The following is a 22,129-nucleotide window of genomic DNA, read 5'->3' on the forward strand; positions in this document are numbered from 1 at the left end:
ACACTCATATTTTATACTACCAACCCATTTGAGAGGTGTTTTTTTTGCAGGACCAATTGTACATTGTAAAGTTGTTGTTTTTTTATAACACAAAGAAATAACACAAGCACTAAAACCGAAAAATAAAAATTGTGAGGTGAAATATAAAAAAAAAAAAGGTATTTGTTTAGTAAAAGAGTATTAATAAAAAGTATCAACATTTTATCTTTATTGCGTTTTTTTTCTTTTCTTTTTTTTTTCTTCATTTTATTCTCAATAATATTTTTTTTTACTAAAAACATTCCTGAGTCTCCGTGGATATCTTCTGAGCAACGCCACACCACTAAACTCTTTTTCTTTCTCATGTCATATCCCTGGCTTGTCTGCACACCAAATAGTCATACCTGTAGTCTTTCCAGGTTTGATTTATGGGCATACACGTCTAGTACATGATCAGCGTGACTGCGAGCTCTGTATTATGTGTCTGTGACAGATGGTGAACTGACTGAGGTGCCAGATGGAAAGGAGGTGTCGGGCTCCTAGGTCATGCATCTCTCCACTGTTGTGACTCACTGCTAAGTTGATACCAAATTAAATACTTTATCCTAGTATTATTTTTACATAATACATGTAAAAATGTGCAAAGTTCTTACAATATTATTTTAGTGCAGCGCCTTACTTCTGTTGAACAGTCACTTGGTACACATAGAAGACATTTTCTTTAATCACATGGATGTGATGGGAAAAATGTATCTTTTTTTAGGAGAAGAAGAATCTCTTTAGTGGGGGTGTTACCATGGCTCCATAATCATAAATAAAAATCAGAAATAGAAGAATTTCAGTTCTTAAAGATACTTTCTAAAAATTCTTTGTCGAGACATTGGATGCTTTAGTACAAGGAATCTGTAAAATCACATCCAATCGGGCATAAAAAATATGCTGTATGTAAAACAACGCCGCCACGCCTCCCATAGACTTGTATTGAGGGGGCGGGACGTGATGTCACAAGGGAGTGGGGCCGTGATGTCACGATACTCTGGCCCCTGTATCGCCCGTCATCAGGCATGGAGCAAAGTTCACTCCGTGCAGATGATGACATGGGGTGCTGCAGGAGAGATCGCACGGGTTTCCAATGGCGGGACCCCCGTGATCAGACATCTTATCGCCTATCCAAAGCATAAGGGGATAAGATGTCTAGGAGCGGAGTACCCCTTTAAGAGGACATCATTGGATATTGTAAATAGAATATGGTATATATTACACACACAATGATTCTGGTAAAATATGTGCAATTAGTCTGGTATATTTGTCTATTTAGCCCAATGTACATACAATTTTACTGTGAATTGTTGCCTTTTTCAGCCAAATAACCTGTACAAATGAGGCACAAAGCAAATAGTTTGTGTGGTTTCCTTGTATAAATTGTAGGATTAATGGCTGTGCAGCCTAAGATTGGCTTCACACAATCGTAATACGGTGTAAGTTTTTTTTCCATATTCCAGCTGTAGGTCTAGAGAGCTGAACTGAGAGCATCAAAGACCACTATGATGCTGAGAGTTTAGGTCAGTAAACCCGTATATGGACCAGGATTTACAGCCGTAATATGATTGCAAAAATGTGGCCTTGTGAAACTAAACATGAGCTTTATTTTAGTAAGATTTATCAGCTGCAGCTGAACAGAGAAATGCAACACAGGGCACTGCTTTAGGTGCAGCTGTCACTCAACACTCTTCATCTTTTTTCTTTTCATAAATATCTAGCGTGAGTTTTCAATCTCCAAGTATAAAAAGTCATCTATACTCTCTAGATAAAATATGACTGTCATTCTTACTATTATACATAGTGAAATGTGTTCCATTTGTATGATAACTAGATAATTAGTAACTGTTTCCTATTTTTTGCAGGTCTGTCTGCAATGCTGTGAATATCTACATGTTAACCTGCAATAACAGTCCAGAAAATTGCACTTATGTCCTTATGAGCAGTAAAATCACGTTTCTTCTTGAGCTTCTTATACAACAGTTGTCGGTATGTTGGCTTTTAGACTGTCAGATTCAAGTTTGTTAAATAACCATCTACTGAATGTTTTGTTAGACTTTTGGTTTTTGATCAATCCTGGTTACCAGAATCTATCCTTCCTGGTGTCCTCCCCTGCTGTTCGATGAACCTAGAGGAGCAGGTGATGTATAGAAAGGAACAAACATGGCCCAGACAATGTCATCACAACAACCCTATATCTGTACGACATCCACTTCTGGGGCAGGGGCCTCCAGCTATACAGCCTCCAGTAAGGACAGGAGGGGAGGAGGCAGTGTGGGCACTTTAGTGAATAGGAAGAGCAGCTTTAGTCTCTGCCTCCTATCACTGTTGTTTATCTGCCCACCCACTTACTTTTACTGCAGAAAGGCAGCGCTCCTGATATGGAGCCCTTGACCACCCTGGCTCCCCAAGGGGCAATGGCAAACAGTTTGGGAAACACTGCTCTAGGTAATTAAAAACCTTTTTTAATTAGTTTAAACAAAAGAAAAAGTATTATTACTACTATTATTTTTCTTTTTTAGTCACTCTAAGAACCCAATAATTTAAAAAATTATATATATATTTTATGTGCATCAAAATTATTAACAAATAAAACTTTATCTTTCACAAAATAGATTCATAAAAATTACTAAAAACTTTTGACATGCTGTCCAGACATAGTACTAAAAAGAGTGGAAATCCAGCAACTTTTCATTGCATATTGGTTCTTATTTATACTGCAAATACAGAAAAACAGCTGTTTCTCTATATATGTTCTTAGTAGAAAAAAGAGCTTTGAGCATCCTCTCATTGCATCTTGATGTTTATCCAAAGTGTGCTGGAACCATGTTTCTAGGGGAACAAGTGTTCAGGATGTGCCTACAACGTAAACCTTTAATATATCACAATAAAAGATAAACACATAGTGGGATGTGTCCAGGTGATAATGTGTATACAAATTCGGTCTAAATTACAAAAGTATAAGGCTCAATCTGGGTTTTGCAAGAATCAGTCAGCCCAGAAGTGCCACACTTCGGGGGTGCAGAGGACCGCACCAAGTTTACACACTGGATATATAGAAATACCACCGACGCGTTTCTACCACCCAATTTATGGTGGCGTCATCAGGGAGGTATATAATCATATGTTTTACAGACTGCATGGCTCCAGTCAGGTTATGTTATAAATGTGGCCATTGCCGCGCTTGCCAATTTGTCACCAAGACTACACATATACCTCATCAATCACGCCCTCCCCAATTAGACACTTTATAAACTGTGCCACCACGGCTGTTATTTACATAGCTCTGTGTCCCTGCCCGCTCCTTTATGTGGGCAAAACTGTGCAACAATTTAAGAGGAGAGTTTTGGAGCACATTGGCATTATCCGGAATTCCAGAGAGACATCAGTGGCTATGCATATGAATACAATACATGGTGGTGATTTGACTAACATACAGTTTGTGGGGATAGAAAGAGTCTGTCACTCAGAAAGAAGGGGGGACCTTGAATGACTACTTTTACGGAAGGAATGTCGCTGGATTTACCAGCTGAACACAATACATCCGCATGGTTTAAATGAGCAATTACATTTTGCATGCTTTCTCTAACTGTATATGTAACGGCAACATTGGCAGCTGGGTGACTGATCAAGGTAAATAGGGACTGCTTTAGTCAGTCGCTGAGGAGTAACTTATCAACCACTACTCAAGGGTCTAATAGAGCCATCCAGGAGGTTCCAGAGGGGGACCGCCCTTTTTAACGTGACCACCCCACGTAGGCTTTAGGGCTATAATATTAGGGCTGTCTAAGGAAATTGGAGGCTCCCCTAGCCCCCTGTTCAAGCTCCGATACCTTTTAAATTGGCATAGCCCATCCTATACTGCCACTGTTGCTACCTGATAGCTTGAGTTTATCCCGCATTTGTTATCATTGTTCATTCCGGTATTTGCTTTCCTCTTGGGTAATTTGCACATGTCACCGTGGGTCTCATAAAGTCCCCTACTGACATCTACTTTCGCTGCAATGTCTTGTTATAGTACTATTATCGAAATAACCATGTTTTATTTATGCGGCTCTAAATATATGACCTGACATGTAGCAAGAATTTGTCAATAGTGCATTGTTTTGCGTTAGTCATAACAACAATGAACATATACATCCTTGCTCCAGTGCTGGTCAATACAGAGGTTGCCTGCTTTATGATCCTTTATACTTACCAATAGCTGTAATGGGCATTGTATCCTGCCATAATGTTGAGCTTTGTTTTTTAACACTGATCGCTGCTCTACATTAGCGGGGAATCCCCAGCACTTAGCTAACCGGCATCCCCTAATTCACGGCGTCACAGGAGAGGCGTGGCTCAGTGCTTCATAACCCCGCTCATGTGAGCAGTAGTGACGTCAGACGTTTTTCTTGCAGGTCCACATGGTCAACTTTACCACTATTTTATCATTTTGTTTATATTAATTTAGGTCTGTAAACCATATGATTATATACCTCCCTGATAATGCCACCATAAATTGGGTGGTAGAAACGCATTGGCGGTTTTTCTATGTATGCGGTGTGTAAACTTGGTGCGGTCCTCTGCCCCCTCGGAGTGTGCCACTTCCGGGCTGGCTGATTCTTGCAAAACCCAGATTGAGCCTTATACTGTACTTTTGTACATTAGACCGAATTTGTATACACATTATCACCTGGACACATCACACCGTGTGTTTATCATTTATTGTGATATATTAAAGGTTACGTTTTAGGCACATCCGGAACACTTGTTCCCCTAGAAATAGTTTCTTATGCTGGATGATTTATTCTGATTAACTACGGGTGTACATGGGACCTTGAATAAGAAACTCTTTTTTCATTCTTTTGTTTCATTCTGGAACCATGTTTGTCTGGTTTGATCTATGCATCCATTTCTGAATATAGTATTGTGGTCCCGCCTGTGAAATGTGTATTTTTTGCTGTCAAGACATGTCAAAAGTTTAGATCGCACAGGGTCTTACTCCGGAGACCTGCTACAATTGCAAGGTACAGCTGATGAAGTGCGCAGAAGCTCGTGCCTCGCTCCCCAGCTGTCACTCAAACCCAACCCTTTCACTGCATAAGTCTATGGGGTTGTATCTGTTTATCTAGCTTGAGCAGATAACCTCTATAAATGGCCTGATCAATAAGAGGCTAGCATGAAACTAGCATGCTCATTGGTGCCAATTTTAATTAACTTTTCTCTGCTGTCAGTACTGTACAAATCCAGCTTTTAGCTTTACAATGTCACATGAGATAGGCTGTTTACTAGACCTTTACTGCACGTTCATTGCATTCAGAAATCAGATTGCTGAGGATTTCACCTGGTGAAATATTATATTTATTTATAATGGTAAATTATAAATATAATTTTTTTATTTTCTGCTTTGTAAGTACTTTATTAGTGGTATCTTTTTTCAGTCTTTAACAACATTTCTTTCTATCTTTAAATGTTTCTACCTTGGCTCTTTTATAAAATATTTTATAGAATGCATAGGATCAGCAGAATTCATGGTCTTGCTTCAGCAAACCTATAATAATTATTTCAAATCTTTCAGTGCACAAGAAGTAGTTTGTGGGGCCAGTGTCTCACCAGCCGCGAAGCACACTTAATATTTCATAAAAAAATTCATTTCTAATTCATTACTACTCAGAATTGTATGATATGTAGACACATCATTCATACAAAGACTTTAGTGTGCAAATCTGTCCTGGAGCCAAGTTGTTTGGTAATTGAAAATCTATGTATGTGACTTAAATAATTTACACAACTTCTTTTAAATCAGACAGAAATTTGATTGTTTAGGGACATTTAATGGGAGTCCTTGTTTGCTTGTCTGTGAAACATTCATTACGTACAATACCTTTAATTTTGCAGTGCAATATCTGTCATTACATTCTCTAGTCCATCAGTTCATCCATCCGTATGTGTATGTTATATGCCTTAGTGAAAATGTGCAATTAAAGTGTACCTGTCAGCCCTCTTTTATGGTCCACGCTGAGGGCATCATAAAGTAGTGCCAGGCACACTGATTTCAGCAGTCTGTATGAAGAGCACTTCATTTTTAATTGTTGCAGTCCAATGCCAGTGCTCTAAGTCAGGGGTCACATAGTTGTGTTGCAGACTCACTACTAATTGACCACTTTTCCCCTAAGCACAGTAAGGGTATGTTCACTTGGCAGAATTCCAGTGTAAAATTCTGTGCAGCAGCAGCAGAGTTCCATTGATTTCAGTGGCATTCCGCTTCATTGTGCAGACTGCAGAAACATCGGCGCAGATATCCTGATTCTGGCGACCGCAAAAACATTGAACATGTTCAGTGTTTCTGCGGAGTCTGCATGGAAATGCATTGCTGTCTATGAGATGGAACATTTCCAAGCGTTCCTAGCACCGGCATGTTCTGTTGGCGCTCCATTGTCAGTGGATTGTCCGCACAGAGATTTTCCGTGCAGACATTCCACCATGTGAACATAACCTAATAGGGAGAAAGTTGTCAGTCTTCAATCACCTATCTGTGAGGCAGTATATAATCAGTAGATATCTGATAAACCCATACACATGCATGCTCAACTTGGCTAATGTGTTTTTCATGCAGAGAGGTGAAAAAGCCACTGCTATTGGGGTGGTGGTGGCTTATCTCCCCAGTACTAAAGGATCAGGCAGTTGAAATCCAACATGCCTGATCATTATCTCGCCAGACATCTGCTGTCTGGGTAGTTGAGATATTCCCATCCACTTAAGATAGCTGCCAAGTCTTAATATCGGTATTAGATCAGTATTTATCTGATGTGTATGGGCAGCTTTAGTGGGAGTTTATACATGGCAGTTTTTCCTCCATATTGCCACGGTTTTATCACTCATGGCAAAACATAGCAAGCTGTGTCCACACCCTGTGTACACCAAGCATCCATTGCTAAATGGCTTAGCTACCTCTATTTCTTCAGCAGGTAATTATTGAATGTTGTTTGTAATAAAATCCCTCACTGGAGATATATATACGGAGTGTTGTTGAAATGATGTATAACAGAGATTACACATGGCAGAAAAGGTAAAGTGGCCCATCCAGTCAGCCCCTTTTTCTTTTTGCTCTGTATTTGTTTTAGTTTAAATCCTAGGATTGCATTGTGTCTATTTTAGGCAGGATTTAAATCCGTTACTATTTATTTTTCTAGAATATCCATAGGAAGTTTGTTCTAAGGTGCTACTATGCTGTAAAAACAAAAACCTCATTGAACCAGTCACTTTTTTTCATTGACTATATGTGTTATTCATGTTTCTTAAGATATGTTTATTAAGAAAGTTCTCCAGAGTTCATGACATCGTTCAAATTTATGTCATTTGAAAGCCCTTTACACTGTACTGGATTTACACAAAGATGTTTTTCACAACTTTTTTTTAAGGTCAAAAACCCTGTAGTCTGATGTTAATTTAGCATCATGTCCGGCTGTATGTAGAAAAAATCTTTATTCACCACCCAAAAATAAAAGAATTCATATCGCCACGTGCATAAATGTCCAAAGTGTGATTTTATCCCACACGATCAACACCATAAATGCCAAAACTGCTGTTTTTTTTAGTCACCTCAGATGCCAAAAACATGGATAAAAAAAGATCAAAAAGCACTACACCCAAATAATACCGATAAAAATTACAAATAATAAATAATAAACCCCCACGTTATTCTATATCCAAAAAATAATAACATTCTGACTCTTAGAAGAAGAGGAAAACGGACGAGGCAAAATGGAATGAGATAAATGCTGCGGCACAGGGATTAAGTACTATATTGTAAAGTCTACATATACAACGTTTTTGTTTTGGTGTTTTTGTAGCATTTTGGGGATCAGAGGTGATTTTTTTTTCCCAAAATGCAGCATGCTTGGGGTAAAGTGTGTTTTTCTTTACATTTCTTTATAGGACATGAAAAATGCATGTTTGATTGTAGCAAAAAAATGCAACCAGGGAATATATATATATATTTTTTTAGGATATTTTTTTGAATATAGATATTTTATATATTATTTATTTATTTTTAAATGTGTTTTTTTTCTAAGTTTATAAAGATTAACAAGATTCCCATCCAATCATTAGAGGTCCTATCACATACAAACGCTCTTCTTGCTCTCCAAAGATCCAGAGAATTAAAGCAGCAAAGATCCCATTTGAGACTTTTAGGAAATCTGTCATCAGTTTCACCTGCATTAACCTGTTGGTACAGACAGGTAGTGCAGGTGACACTGATGACAACGATACTTACCTGGCTTCATTCCATGCTCTGGTTTTCCCGCAATCTTCCGCTGTATCTTCCATTCTAGGACCAACTTGGATCATGGGTTGCGCTTCGTGACGTCACCACTGCTGTTCTCTGTCGGTCCCGATACTAGCAAACAGCAGCGGTGACATCACGAAGCTCTGCCCATGCTCCAAGTCGGTCCCGGAACAGAACATACGGTGGAAGATTGCGGGAGAACCACAGCACGGAACGGGACAGGGTAGTTTGGTGCAGGTGATTCTGATGACAGATTTCCTTTAAGGCAGGGTCACACGGGGTGCATCCGCAGAGTATTTCACTATGCGGATGCGCCCCGCAGCAGTCACAGAGGGACTGCAACGCGAACTCCCAGCTGCGGCCAGGTAGCTCTGTGTGTCCGCTTGTAGTGGCGGATTTTCCACTGTAGAAATCCAGTGCTATGACCGGACACACAGAGCTACCTGGCTGTAGACAGGAGCTCGCTCTGCCATCCCTCTGTGTCTGCCGTCGGACCATTCATAGCGCAATCAGTCAGCTATATGGATAAACAGAGCCTGTATGTCAGCCATGGACAGAATATGAGAGATGTCACGTGCCAGGCCGTAACAGCTTAGACCCACCTCCTTGACTCAGCTGAGACATGATAAAGTAATTTTATAAGTTTAGCAATGCCCATCAACTCCAGGAAAGGCACATTCAGATATCCATTGGTGCCTGCCACTCCTAGCAGCAAATACAGCTGAAAGATTCCCTTTAAAATATGCTTAAATATTGTTAATTTTGATACCTTTCTCCCTCTACATACTCTACACTGAGCAATACTGAAGCCCACCATACTAAATTCTTTAATGTCAGAGATTGCCTAAAGAATCTCTTCAGTCACTGCTATGTTTTGGAGTGTGTGAATGGGGCACAGCTTCAATAAGCACTAGTATTGCTTCCTTTTGGATAGCCAATATCTGTTACACATCACTCTAAGAAATCTAGTAAAATGTATACTGTTTAATAAGAATTCTTTGTGTGTGTGCCTTTAAAGTAAGAATGGTTCTTTGACCTGCATGTCACCTGAATAGAGAGTATAAGAAATACCTACAGTAAACTAACATGACAGTGTGTAAGTCTTTTCCCTGGGTGCTCAGTCTTTAGCAAGTGATTTTCTGATGAGCTGCAGAAAGATTTCCTTCTACACTGCGGATGTCTTAAAGCTTTTGTTTTTATATAAACTATCCCTCAGGCTATGGCCGCAGACAATCTTCTGTACAGTACATATATAGTTTCTTAATAGAGAAAGCTAAAACTGAATCCACCCATGTTTAACTCATTCCTTTATTGTAAGACGCTTTCAAGAGAAAATCATGTACTGTAATTATTTGTAGACCAGATAATCGATTGTTCCTTTATTTATTGAAATAATGTCAGGGAAACTTCTTTCACTGCATTTAAAGGGGTTGTGTGCTGCCCTGGCTTTCGAAGCTCCGCACGCAGCGTCCGGAAGTTCATTACTCCGAACGCTGTGTGCGGGCTGCCGTGTTCGCGGCCACCGGGCGTGACGTCACTCCCGGCCCCCTCGTGACGTCACACCCGCCCCCTCTACCAAAGTCTATGGGAAGGGGGCGTGACAAAAGTCACGCCCCCTTCCCATAGACTTTCGTTGAGGGGGCGAGCGTGACGTCACGCCCGGTGGCTGCGAACACAGAAGCCCGCACACAGCGTTCGGAGTAATGAACTTCCGGACGCTGCGTGCGGAGCTCCAAAAGCCAGGGCAGCGCACAACCCCTTTAAAAGTGGTTTTCTAGGTGGCTTGTCTTTTTCCAAAAAGTTAGTTTGCATACGTATTATATTTGTGGTACTAAAAATCTGTTCTGTGAAGGGGGTGGTCTTTTGTAAATTTTTCACTGTATAAATAAGGATAGGAAAAGAATTAAAAAAAATATATATATATATTTTTTTTTATATTAACGGCCATCCAAGCATTCATTTATTAGCAGCTTATAGTATATTTCCATCCTAGAAAATGTTAACTTTTTTGTTCTAAATAAGTTCAAAATTCTGTGTTGGTTCATTTCTTTATACCGAGTGGTTCAAAAAAGATGGTGTAAAATTATAGCCTCATATAGTGACCATATATTTATAATCCTGAAAAGACACATCATCTGTCCATGTTTTATCTACACACTACATATGTTCAAAGTGACATTGGTGACATGGCAGATGTCTAGGTAGAAATCCAGTTCTGTCCAGACATCATATCCTTGAATATGGACCTCACTTTTCCAGTGATGCATTGTCTTAGGCCGTTCAGGTCCTGTGGCTGGGGGAGGAGGGGGCAGATACCCTTGACGTAGCCCCACAGTAAGAAGTCACAGGGTTCTAGATCTCAGATGTAGAGGCCAAGCCCAACATTGGTGAATTGTTGTTCAAATCAAACATTTCCGTTTCATTCACGTATCAGCAAAGCACATTTCAAATTTGGCTCTTGGAAATAAAAGTGCTTGGTAGTGGGGGCCAGCCACATCAAAATTGTGTCAGATTTTTTTTTCTTTTAATTATCCCACCCTGAGCTTTTTTAAGTGTAAAAGAACAACACTAGACTGATTACTGTGGAAGAATCTACAGTAAAGCCATGTTGATTTTTTGGGCGGATTTGCTGCAGTTTTGCTGTGGATTTCATGTAAATTTTACCTTCTCCATTGATTTCTCATTTTAAAATCAGTACCACATGTCAGTTTGTCAGGAAAATGTCCATTGTACGTAGATAAGATTAAAAAAAAATCACATCTATTTTGGAAGGATACTATATTTCTTCTGGAGATTTACTGTGCAAACTTTTTATGAAAAATCTACAGTAGATCCACCTAGTGTGCATGTACCATAAAATACTAACCAGGAAACATCTGGAAAAAAGGAAAATAAAGTAGAGGGTTGGAGAGAAAAAAGTTAGATGTGTCTTGGTGCCTGTATTCTTCCGTTTCTTGATATAAAACATGACAGTATTTATAAGTACAAATGAATAAAGATAGTTTCATAGACAATACACCTGTGAACACGAGCAGAATGCATTTATCAGATTTCCTGATGGTATGGAATTATGCAGATATATTTTCATTCTAAGCTCTTACTATACTAATATTCATACCAATATTAACTGGTGATCGGTAGTTATTTATAAAACCTGCGTAAGAAAATGAATAGGAACGCCATATGTTACACTGTCTTTAGTGCAGGACAAGGGCAATATAGTTTTGTGATTACATCCTTGTGTTTTGCCAAAAATAATGCTTCAAGCCATGAAAAGCCTTCAGAGAACCTGAAAGGGCAAGACGTGTCTGTATGTGCCTTAAGCATCTTGTTGTAACGTGTTCCCTCCTGCTGACATATGTTTCAGCAATATGGGGTATCACAGACAATAGTCTAATTGTATAGGTCCTGCCTTATGCTTCTCGCCTTTTAATCACTTTATGGGCGACACTGCACTTACCACCAAGTAGGTGCAGCTGCGTTTATAAGGAAAACTTACCATGTGACTCATTTTTACTTTGAAAAAAGTTAAGAATTTATTGGAAAATATGATATGGTTAAGAAAAGTACCTGTTAACACTTTTACTATACGCAGTGGACAGAAAGGGGTTCAGTTTATTAATGAGACTTTTGGAATTTGTTTTACTATGAAACAAAAATTATTTACCCTAAGAATAATTAAACCAAAAAATGTTCTGGACTGTAAGGAGTTAAGCTAAATTCCAAAGTAGTCATGTTTATTGTGTTTGACCGTTTTCTTAGAAGTTTGCTAAAGTAACATCTTAAATTGACAAAGTCAATTTTTCTTCACTTGAATTGGAATATATTTCCTCATTAATCTGTCATTAAAGCCTTACAGCAGCTTCAGTCTGGCCAGGCTTACGTTTTGTTCTCTGGGCTTCTCGGGCGGACATGAAATCATTTTTCATTTCAACTACTTGTGTGAAGCTCTGAAGTGGGCCGACTTCTTCATGATGAAATAAGATTTATGTATCAGGTTTTTAGTACATTTGGAACAGAATGGAGTGGAAAAACTGATAAAATAGAAAACGCTCAGATTATATGTTAAGCCTTACTGTTTTCCTTTTATTTTCAGTAAAAAAAAAGTATAAAAGATTCCCTGAAAAATCCTGACAAATAGTACATTTTTAGTTGAATTTGAAGTAAAAAATATGAATATTGTATGACTTGTTTTTACTGATTATTTAGTCATTTGTGACATCAGGATAAATCCGTGAAGCACTCATATTCTACTTACTTTTTTTAAAATCAGAAATAAAAACAAAAAATCTGAACTGAGTTGTAATTTAGGATTTCATTTGGTTTCTGCAAGTGAAAAAAATTACAAATGTTCAGCATTTTCTCTTTTAAGTCTTTGTTTACAAAGACTTACAAAACTACTGTAATTGTGTTCTATATGTTGTGACAGAAAGAGGTATGCTGAAATATACTTCTGCGTTTCCACGACGGGCCTATAGTCTACGTGTTACAATATTCAGTCCATTTCCAGAATGTTTTCTTTTATTTTACGGAAAGTGACTAAACATAGTTATAAGTAGACAAGGTCCCATCCAATAGAGTCAATGAGCCTGTCACTGTATAGTCTGACATAAATTTATGCCGGTACGCCAATATAGAACATAGCCTGTTTGGCTAATATTGCCCTGTATAATAGAGCCTTTTAGATATTTAAATATGATGTCTACAGGGACTCTGAGGTAGTGTAAACCATACCTATTGCATTATTCTTTCAGGCCATTGTTTACGCATTTTCTGCAGCTATCTCTCCTTTGATTTAGCCTATGCACAGTAAGACAGTGCATGGAGAGCTGGTTTTAGTCACTACCAGCCTAGAATGATATAGATATATAAAGAAAATAATATTAAAGGGGTACTCCGGTGGGAAACAATTTTTTTTTAACTCATCTGGTGCCAGGAAGTTAAACAGATTTGTAAATTACTTCTATTTAAAAAAAAATGTAACACTTCCAGTACTTAGCTGCTGTATGCTCTACAGGAATTTCTTTTCTTTTAAAATTTATTTTCTGTCTGACCACAGTGCTCTCTGCTGACACCTCTGTCCTTGTCAGGAACTGTCCAGAGCAGGAGAGGTTTGCTATGGTGATTTGCTCCTACTCTGGACAGTTCCTGACATGGAAACAGGTGTCAGTAGAGAGCACTGTGGTCAGACAGAAAGGAAATTCAAAAAGAAAAGAACTTTCTCTGTAGTATTCAGCAGCTGAGAAGTACTGGAAGGATAAAGATTTTTTTAATAGAAGTAATTTACAAATCTCTTTAGCTTTCTGGGACCAGTTGATTTAAAAAAAAAAAATCCACCAGAGTACCCCTTTAAGCTGTAATTGCCACGCATAAAATACTGAAATGCCTTATTTATTTATTATTTTTTATATATCTGTTGGCCTATTTAATAAGATGAAGGTGAAGGGAAAGCAGCTTCGGCACTGACTTCACTAGGTATTCATCTGTACTTTGCTATAGGTTACCACGGACTGGATCTGCACCTACTAAGTATGTCTGTGGTGCTTTGTCATTAAAGTGCATAACGTTCTACTGTAGAAATTACATAGAAGATGGCACTCACCATACAGTAGTGAAGGCTTTAATGTGACAGTTGGTGCTTAGTGAACATCCAGAGGCAGAGACAGTAAGTACGGTGGGTATACGGGACAGACTGTTTCACGCAACACGCATGCTTCCTTTTAGCCGATATGCCAGGTATCTTGGCTAGAGGAAGTGCACATTTCGATGAGTCTGTCCTGCAGACTGGCGTCTTCTTTGTAATTTCTACAGTAGAACTATTTAATAAGATGTTGCCTTGTATTGCAATATTATATATATTATGACTTTGGTTAAAAGTAGACAAATATAAAAAAATATTAAAGTAGTTATTGTTTTAGATGACTTAATTTTGTAACCTAATGCTTTTAGAAAGATAACATGCATGGTATATTTTTCCCAATAGCTAGTTGTTCCAGATGATGAAAAGTCGACTATCATAAAGAGCCTCAACAAGCAGATCTTTGATGGTTTGACCACTGGACTTCTTCAGCTGCTCTCTAAAATATTTTCATACCTGACAACCATTTCTCCAGGAGGAAGTGGGCAGACTGACACCATAAAAATAAAGGCCGATGCCAAAACTAAATTGTCTCCAGCTGATGCCTTTACCGGTCGTATCCAAGATATCATCAGGTACCTCTGTCTTATCACAGAGTTTGATAAAGTGGCTTTTTGTTACTTTTGGGCTGTGATTTTATTGCTTATTTGTTTTGTTATGTTTTTTTTATTTATTTATTTTCTTAATAAATATATGGGTTACAGACTGAACTTCGTAAGTTTAATTTAATATTTTCGCTTTTCAGTACATGAGCTATTGCCTCCTGTAGGAATGGAAAGGGCTGTGGACACTGCACTAGACCTCTGGGAATACATGAATTAACCCCTTCACTACCATAGTCCACCAGTGATGTTGACAATATCCTTCACCTGTGCTAAGCCTGGATGCTGTTTAATACTATTTGCCTGGATGTTGAGAGGAGAGGGGTAGGAAAACAAGGGGGTCAGTGTAGGTATCCATGGTGGGGGTTAGTGGAAGAGTTAAATGGGTACTCCTGTGGAAAACACATTTTCTTTAATCAACTGGTGCCAGAAAGTTAAATAGATTTGTAAATTACTTCTAAAAATCTTAATCCTTCCAGTACTTATCAGCTGCTGTATACTTCACAGGAAGTTCTATTTCTTTCTTCACAGTGCTCTCTGCTGACACCTCTGTCCTTATCAGGAACTGTCCAGAGCACGATAGGTTTGCTATGGGGATTTACTTGTACTCTGGATAGTTTCTGACATGGACAGGTGTCAGCAGACTGTCAGACTGAAAATAATTCCATAGTAATAGGTCCACTTTAAGCAACGTTCTACACTGTCTTCACTGGAAATGTCCTTCAACCTTTTCTGCTGTGGAGTCCATGAAGCATGACTGTGCTACTTCCAACTTCGATCCTGACAGCCTACTGCTCCTTGCTGCTTTCAGCTCAGGACTAATGTCATGTATCTGAGAGACAGCTGTCTCTGCTGTGCCCCTCATCCCTGTCAGATAAGCTCATGGCTAGAGTTACCAGCACTTATGGAAAGTAGTTATAAAGAGTGGGCAGAATCAAAGTGTAGTGCGAGAGTATTGTAAAATTTTACACTATTTTTTTACCATTCAAATGGCAATGATTGGTGCAAATGATATTTCAGCAACAGTGTCAGTGGCAAGTCATAAAGCAGTGGATTAAACAGGATGAACAGGTGGAAGAACAAGATTAGGGAGATACAATCAGATTTCATTTAATTTACAATGTCTGTCTCACTTGGGTTTCTGCCTATTGGTTTATAAAGCAAACGTCTCTTTATGTGTGTATATTTATATCACATTATGCATACATTTTCACAATGCATTTCCCTTTATTCTTTTTCTAATTTTAGTTACACAATTAATATTGGTCTAATCGACAAGCTGTCTGGCTGCTTCATCTCTATACAAGGTCCTCTTGATGAGAGTCCTAAAGTGGCAGCATTCCTTCAAGCAGCAACTACCCTGCTGCATGAACTTTGCAGACTTTCTATTTCTATAACTCCAAGGTAAGCACATTTTCTTTGTTGGAATAAGAGGACAGGGTATTATGGTTATCTAATTACTGACCTGGCATTGTTTCTTGTTTAGCACATTCATCAACTGGGCATGTGATATTGGCACAGCCTTCATACAGCACAACAGTATTAATAAATCTCCATTAATACCTTTAAGATAAATTCAGATGTTTTAGGTGTATTACACAGTGGGGGTCCAATTTTCTTACAGATGAGCAGGTCAAACAGATTGGTAGGAATCGGTGCGGTTACGGTTATGGTGAGACCACATGACCACAGTACTTTATTAGGCCGTGCTCACACTCAGCTTGTTGCCTCTGTTTGGTATGTAACAGGAAAGCTCCCATGGTACATGTTAAACATTCCAATAGGGATATGTTAGCCAGACAGAGGCCAAAATTGTATCCTTTTGGCCTCCATCAGGCCAATATATGTTGTTACACTGCACTTAAAGGAATTATAGGATAGCATAGCAGAAAGGGCTGGAGTCAGGCTCACATAGGCGCCTATTGATCCGTTTTTTGTTGTTTTGTGCCCTCAAAGTGATTTTTTTGACGTGTAAGAATACTGTAACTCCACCTTTGTCTCGTTGGATAGCTATTTTGAATGAGCACGTTCCCCTGTATCAGTCCCTGTATACTAGTAGGAAATGTCCCAAGAAATTTGATAAGGTCTGGGTGCCTGCCTGCTTTGGATTTGGTGTACTTGGAGGGGAAGGTGAGTGTTTTATGTGTGATCATGACTGTGTTTTTGGTTGTTGTTGGGCCTAGTTTATACTGGGAGTTCTGCTGGGAGTATGTTGTTCTCCTGACCTGCTGCTGTTACATGTGGCATTGTCTTTATCTTCATTTATTTTGCCTACTCCTCTCTGGGAGGTTATTTTGTCTTCCTCTCCACTGGCCTGCGCTGCTGTTGCTGCCCGGTGTGATGTTATAACTGTTTGTTTAAATGTGTATTTTGCAAAATGTTAAATAAATACTTAAAAAAAATAAGAATAGCATAACAGGCTTCGATAATCTATCTATACATTTTAAACATCATTGCTTCTGATTCTACGTTATAACATTCATCACTGGTAGTCATTAAACTTGTACATCATGAGCTATTCATGAATTCTCCATTAAACCGATACCAGCATAACAAGTGTGTGATCAATGCTTTAGACGTAAGCCATACTGTCTCCCATAGCCTTCATTGAACATGTGCATCGTATAGCGGTTACGTTACTCGGAGACCATATTATCCTAAGGGTGGCGGACGCCACTGTATGGCTTCTGTCATGGCCCTCCTTATACATTAGGAGCTTCCCATCATTTATGTTGCCCAGAAGCCGTTTACTCAGTATGAACATCGTAGGGATGTTTAGAATTGTGGGGTATCTAATAATAGTCTGAGTTTAGAGATGTATTTACGATGTTAAAAATATTAGAGAAAAACATGGTGTGCCTATACTGCGATAAAGTCACTGCAGCACCAATAGAAAGATTGTTTCTTTTTTATTATACCTGACTTAAAAGCTGAACAAAAATCCATCGTACTAAGAGGTCTTACACACTGGGATTCTTCAGGCACTAAGCCGATAATGTGTAGTAGACCTATAGGGACTGTCTTATGTTGTTGATAGTTTGACATTTAAGTAATCAGAATGGCCTGTTGATGCATGGACAGTCCTTACTATGGTGTTTACACGTGTCCTTTACACGTACTAAAGAAATTGTCTGCATCCAATCTGTCTGTGTGAACACTTATTATATGTAATCATCAGTCGATCCACAAAGTTCAGTAATAGAAAATTCATAAGGTTTCTGACTGTTCAAGTTGTATGCAATGGTACTGTTATGTTACCCTATATTATTTACAGCAGACTTTGATTGGATTCCCACTAGAATATGTAAACAAAGTAGTCGGTACTGGACTATTACATCACATCATCTGATTAGATCGGCTCACCTTTCTTTTAATACCTTGTTTTCTGGGTTGCTGAATAGACCCTTTTTATTTTCCATACTGGATTTCAAGAAAGTGCATGATTTAAATTGACATTGCAAACCAACAGGAGACATAAGGAGCCTCCTAAATATACTGTCAGCTCTTAAATGTAAACAGAACTGTAAAGACCCCAACTACAACCCCTGATCTAGCTTACAGTGTTATTGATGTGTGGTTAAAGCATTTTTGTAGACCGTCAATGCATGTGGTAGTGCTTGCTGAGTCAGTTATCAGATGTTATGCAAAATAAAGTGACTGGAATTCAAGAATAAAATATAGTTATACATAACAGAAACATTTGTTACAACATACATTTTTTTTTTTTACTAACGTAACATATGTCCCTTAGAAACTATGGACATCACACTGTTACAAAGCATACATTTATATGTGTTTTTTTTTTGTCTCTATTCATACGTACATGTGCTTGAACTCGGTGATGCATGGGTAGTTTGCATTCATCTGTAACCAGTAATGACCCTGTCCTCACAGCTATGAAGCTCTGCAGCACTGCACTCCCATTTTCCTAGTGTGTGCTTTCCTGTTTCCTTTAAGGGTGCCTTCATACTACGATTTGGGAATACTGCAGCCGGAGAATAAAAAAACTGTCTGGTGCCATATCCACGCCGCATCCCATTCATTTTAATGAGCCGGATGGAGAGATTGTGACTCCAGTCGGCTCCTTTTTGGACCGTATCTGTTTTTTTTGCCGGACTGAAGCTGCAGCAGACAAGGGTTTTCAGTGTGGCAAGAAAAAACTTATATGGTCCAAAAATGAGCCATCTTATTGGAATGAATGGGGTGCAACAAGGACACGGCACCAGACGGTTTTTAAATTCTTCCACAGGATCTGGCTGCCGCACTTCTAAATCGTCATGTAATTGCAGTCTCCAACTTAGACTGTCTCATAGCCGGATCTGCTGGTTTATCATATGTAGGTTATGTTATGATTTTATTTTATCCAGGTGTTCACATCTAGACCATTTATACTGCTTGCTTGTATATATTGAATTCTCATCTACCAACATGACTTTGATCTGCTGTTTGCTTTATTGCACTTTCTGTTCCAGTACTGGTAGCCTCTCTAAATATTATGGCATGGTTTATTTTCTTAGATATCTGTGAAAATATTGTTTACAGTAACCTAGTGCTGGGCGGTATACCGGTTCATACTGAATAGCGGTGTGTTTTTTCTTTATGATATAAATTTTTCATATACTGCAAAACCGGTCGGGTCCCCACCCCCGAATGAATTATCAGCTGCAGCGCTCTGTCTCCACATCGGGGAACTAATCATATGTTACCCGCAGGCGCTGCTCTGCTTCTCCTCCTGTGCACATCCTCCCCACTTCGGGAAATGAATTATTTGTGAGCCGCACGCGCAGGGCTTCTGTTCTGATCAGAAAGGATGGGGATCAGAAGCTCTGCTGTGCCCGCGGCTCGCTGGCTTTCAGCGCTTGCAGGAGGAGGTGACAGCTTCCGTTCTCCGATCATAACAGAAGCCCTGCGCCCGCGGCTCACTGGCTTTCAGTGCTTGCAGGGGGAGGTGACAGCTTGTGTTATCTGATCAGAACAGAAGCCCTGCGCCCGCAGCTCACTGGCTTGCAGCACTTGCAGGGAGAGGTGACAGCTTCCGTTCTCCGATCATAACAGAAGCCCTGCGCCTGCGGCTCACTGGCTTTCAATGCTTGCAGGGGGAGGTGACAGTTTGTGTTCTCTGATCAGAACAGAAGCCCTGCGGCTCACAAATTATTCATTTCCCAACGTGGGGAGGATGTGCAACGCTGCAGTCAGGACTGCGGCTCACAGGAGGAGAAGCAGAGCAGCGCCTGCGGGTAACATATGATTAGTTCCCCAATGTGGGGACAGAGCACTGCGGCTGATAATTCATTCGGTGGGGGGGGAGCATAACAGCGCCCGCGGGTCAAATATGATTAGTTCCCCAACTGCTCGAGGAGAGGGGGAGAGGAAATGAGTGAAAAAAATACTGTTAAATACCATGAAACCGCCATAATTTAGAAAAATACTGTGATATACATTTTTGGTCATACCGCCCAGCACGCACTACAGTAACCTAGTGCTAAAGAGAAGATACCACTATACCGTGCCCAGTTCAGTGTGTCATTTGTTTCTGTTTTCATTCAGCTCTTGGGACATATTTGAAAGCAGTCAGGATCCCACAGGCCTGTCAGCGGCCCTTCAGAGCTCAGATCTTGTCGGAGTTGTGCATATGTTGTATTGTTCACTGTTCCACAATTCCTCCTCTGAACCCAATGTTTCCAGCTCCAAAGAGACCTATGAGCAGAATACTATTCAAGTGGCAGTACAAAGCTTGCGCTTTCTTAACAGTTTTGCTACACTTCATCTCCAGTCATTTCAGGTAAACACATTCGCAATTTCCTCTTCAACTGGATATTGAGGACATTTTTCTTGTTGTGGTCTTAATTTCAGCAGTCACTCTTATAGGACAGTGCTCTTGGGGTTACAGATATCATTGCTATTTCTGACATGAGCCCATAGTACTACTGGATTCTATTCTTTTAGTGCATCAACTGTAGTACAACTTGGATATCATTTTCATTAAGTCGGAGTATTTTGTATTGAGTGTCTGTGTATTGTGTTTTAGCCATTTATATTAAAGACAGTGATTTAGGGAGGGGTCTTCTCTAGTTTTTGGTTTTATGCCTTTGGGGGTGGGTAGCCCTATGGGTTGTGGCTTGTATTATCCAGGAGATTTAAGTTTTTTTCGTCTCAATAAATTTGGCACATTTGAATTCTGTCCATCTATGTTTGGGGTGTCTAATTATTACTTTTATTAAATTCCCCCCATTGTGTCAACTAATGAAATCCTAAGACAAGAGACTTTAGTCCTTATGGTCTTCTATACTAAATGAGAAATTTAATATATAGTAATAAATAGTAATAATAATAATATAATAATAATATAGTAATAAATAGTAATGAGCTATTAGTTGTGTGGTTAAATACGAATAATGAAATAAAGAATAAAAAATAAAAGTAAGTATAGCGATGTCCCCGAGGACTCACAGATGTTTAGCGTCAGGATGAAATTCATATGCATTTAATAGAAAGTATTAAGAATCAAACATACAGTCATGCACAAATGGAGCCACAGGGCCTTTGTGGCTGCACCGATAGGAATAAAAGTAAGTTGATCTATGTAATAAAATTAAACGAATAAATATATAAAATAAATCAGTACGTAAGCATAAATTATAGTCCACCTCTGGAAGTAGAAGTGCCTCTGTGCAATGATCACTCTTATAAGTTCATTTAATCACAATGCAACCAACTATCATAGTATCACTGATACTGATCCCACAAATGTCTGCTTTACAGAAAGAGGAAACAAGATGCTGATAGTTTAGGGTTATCTGTACCAATCTACAGAAGTGGAGCGCTGTAAGAAAATGTTTGTTCCTGAGTATAATTAATAAACTGTATAAATTTTCACTATGTATTGTTCCTTAAAGAGATCCTGTGGGATAGAAAAGCTGCTATACACCACTCATAGGTGTACTTATAGTCCGTTCATGCGTTTAGTTACTATGGGACAAATGTCAGAATTGTGTGCCATTACCTCCGTGTTGCCGGTATGTTCCTGTAAGGCAAAAATATGGATGCACCTCTTACCAGTCTGTAGAGAATAGTCCCTCGTATTTCCTAAGCACATTGGGTATTTGTGCCCTGTTAGTTAACCTTGTAAGAATCCACTGTCTATAATCCAGAGGGCTGTGAAAAAAAGGTCGATAGGGGCGCACGCGGTGGGGGGCCCAAAGAATATCACGGACACCGTGGGTTAAAATAATAAACAGATATTTATTAATATGACAATGCTTTTCGGGAGTCCCAGCTCCCTTTTTCAAGTCCTGGTACCATACAAATAAAACACCTTATTTATAGCATGTTCAAATAAAAAAAAACGGGAGATGGGGCTTACATTGACATCAGGTGGGTCAAAGGATTTACATCCAGTTCACATTACCCATTTGCAATACTATAATGAACATGTTTATAAGAGTCAAAACACACAAAAATCACTAGGGAGTGGTGCAACATTAAAACAAAAGAACAATACATCATATACAAGATTTTTTTGGATGAAAAGACCATAAGATAATAAGTTAATTAACAGGATCACTATCCCGTTGTGATTAAAGATCTGACAGACAAGTG

At 39.1% G+C, this 22,129-nt stretch overlaps 1 protein-coding gene across 2 annotated transcripts in view; it reads left to right on the forward strand.

Annotated features, from left to right (window-relative positions):
- Window positions 1-22,129, forward strand: part of SCAPER (S-phase cyclin A associated protein in the ER) — a 329,263-nt gene that overhangs the window by 268,103 nt on the left and 39,031 nt on the right. For both annotated transcript variants that reach the window (XM_056572933.1, XM_056572935.1), the window contains exons 24-27: window positions 1,884-2,007; window positions 14,274-14,503; window positions 15,779-15,934; window positions 20,078-20,312. In XM_056572933.1, the coding sequence (XP_056428908.1) occupies window positions 1,884-2,007; window positions 14,274-14,503; window positions 15,779-15,934; window positions 20,078-20,312 (745 nt within the window). The remainder of the gene's footprint in view (window positions 1-1,883; window positions 2,008-14,273; window positions 14,504-15,778; window positions 15,935-20,077; window positions 20,313-22,129) is intronic.

The sequence above is a fragment of the Hyla sarda genome, chromosome 4, assembly GCF_029499605.1.
Source record: "Hyla sarda isolate aHylSar1 chromosome 4, aHylSar1.hap1, whole genome shotgun sequence".
Taxonomy (NCBI): Eukaryota; Metazoa; Chordata; class Amphibia; order Anura; family Hylidae; genus Hyla; species Hyla sarda.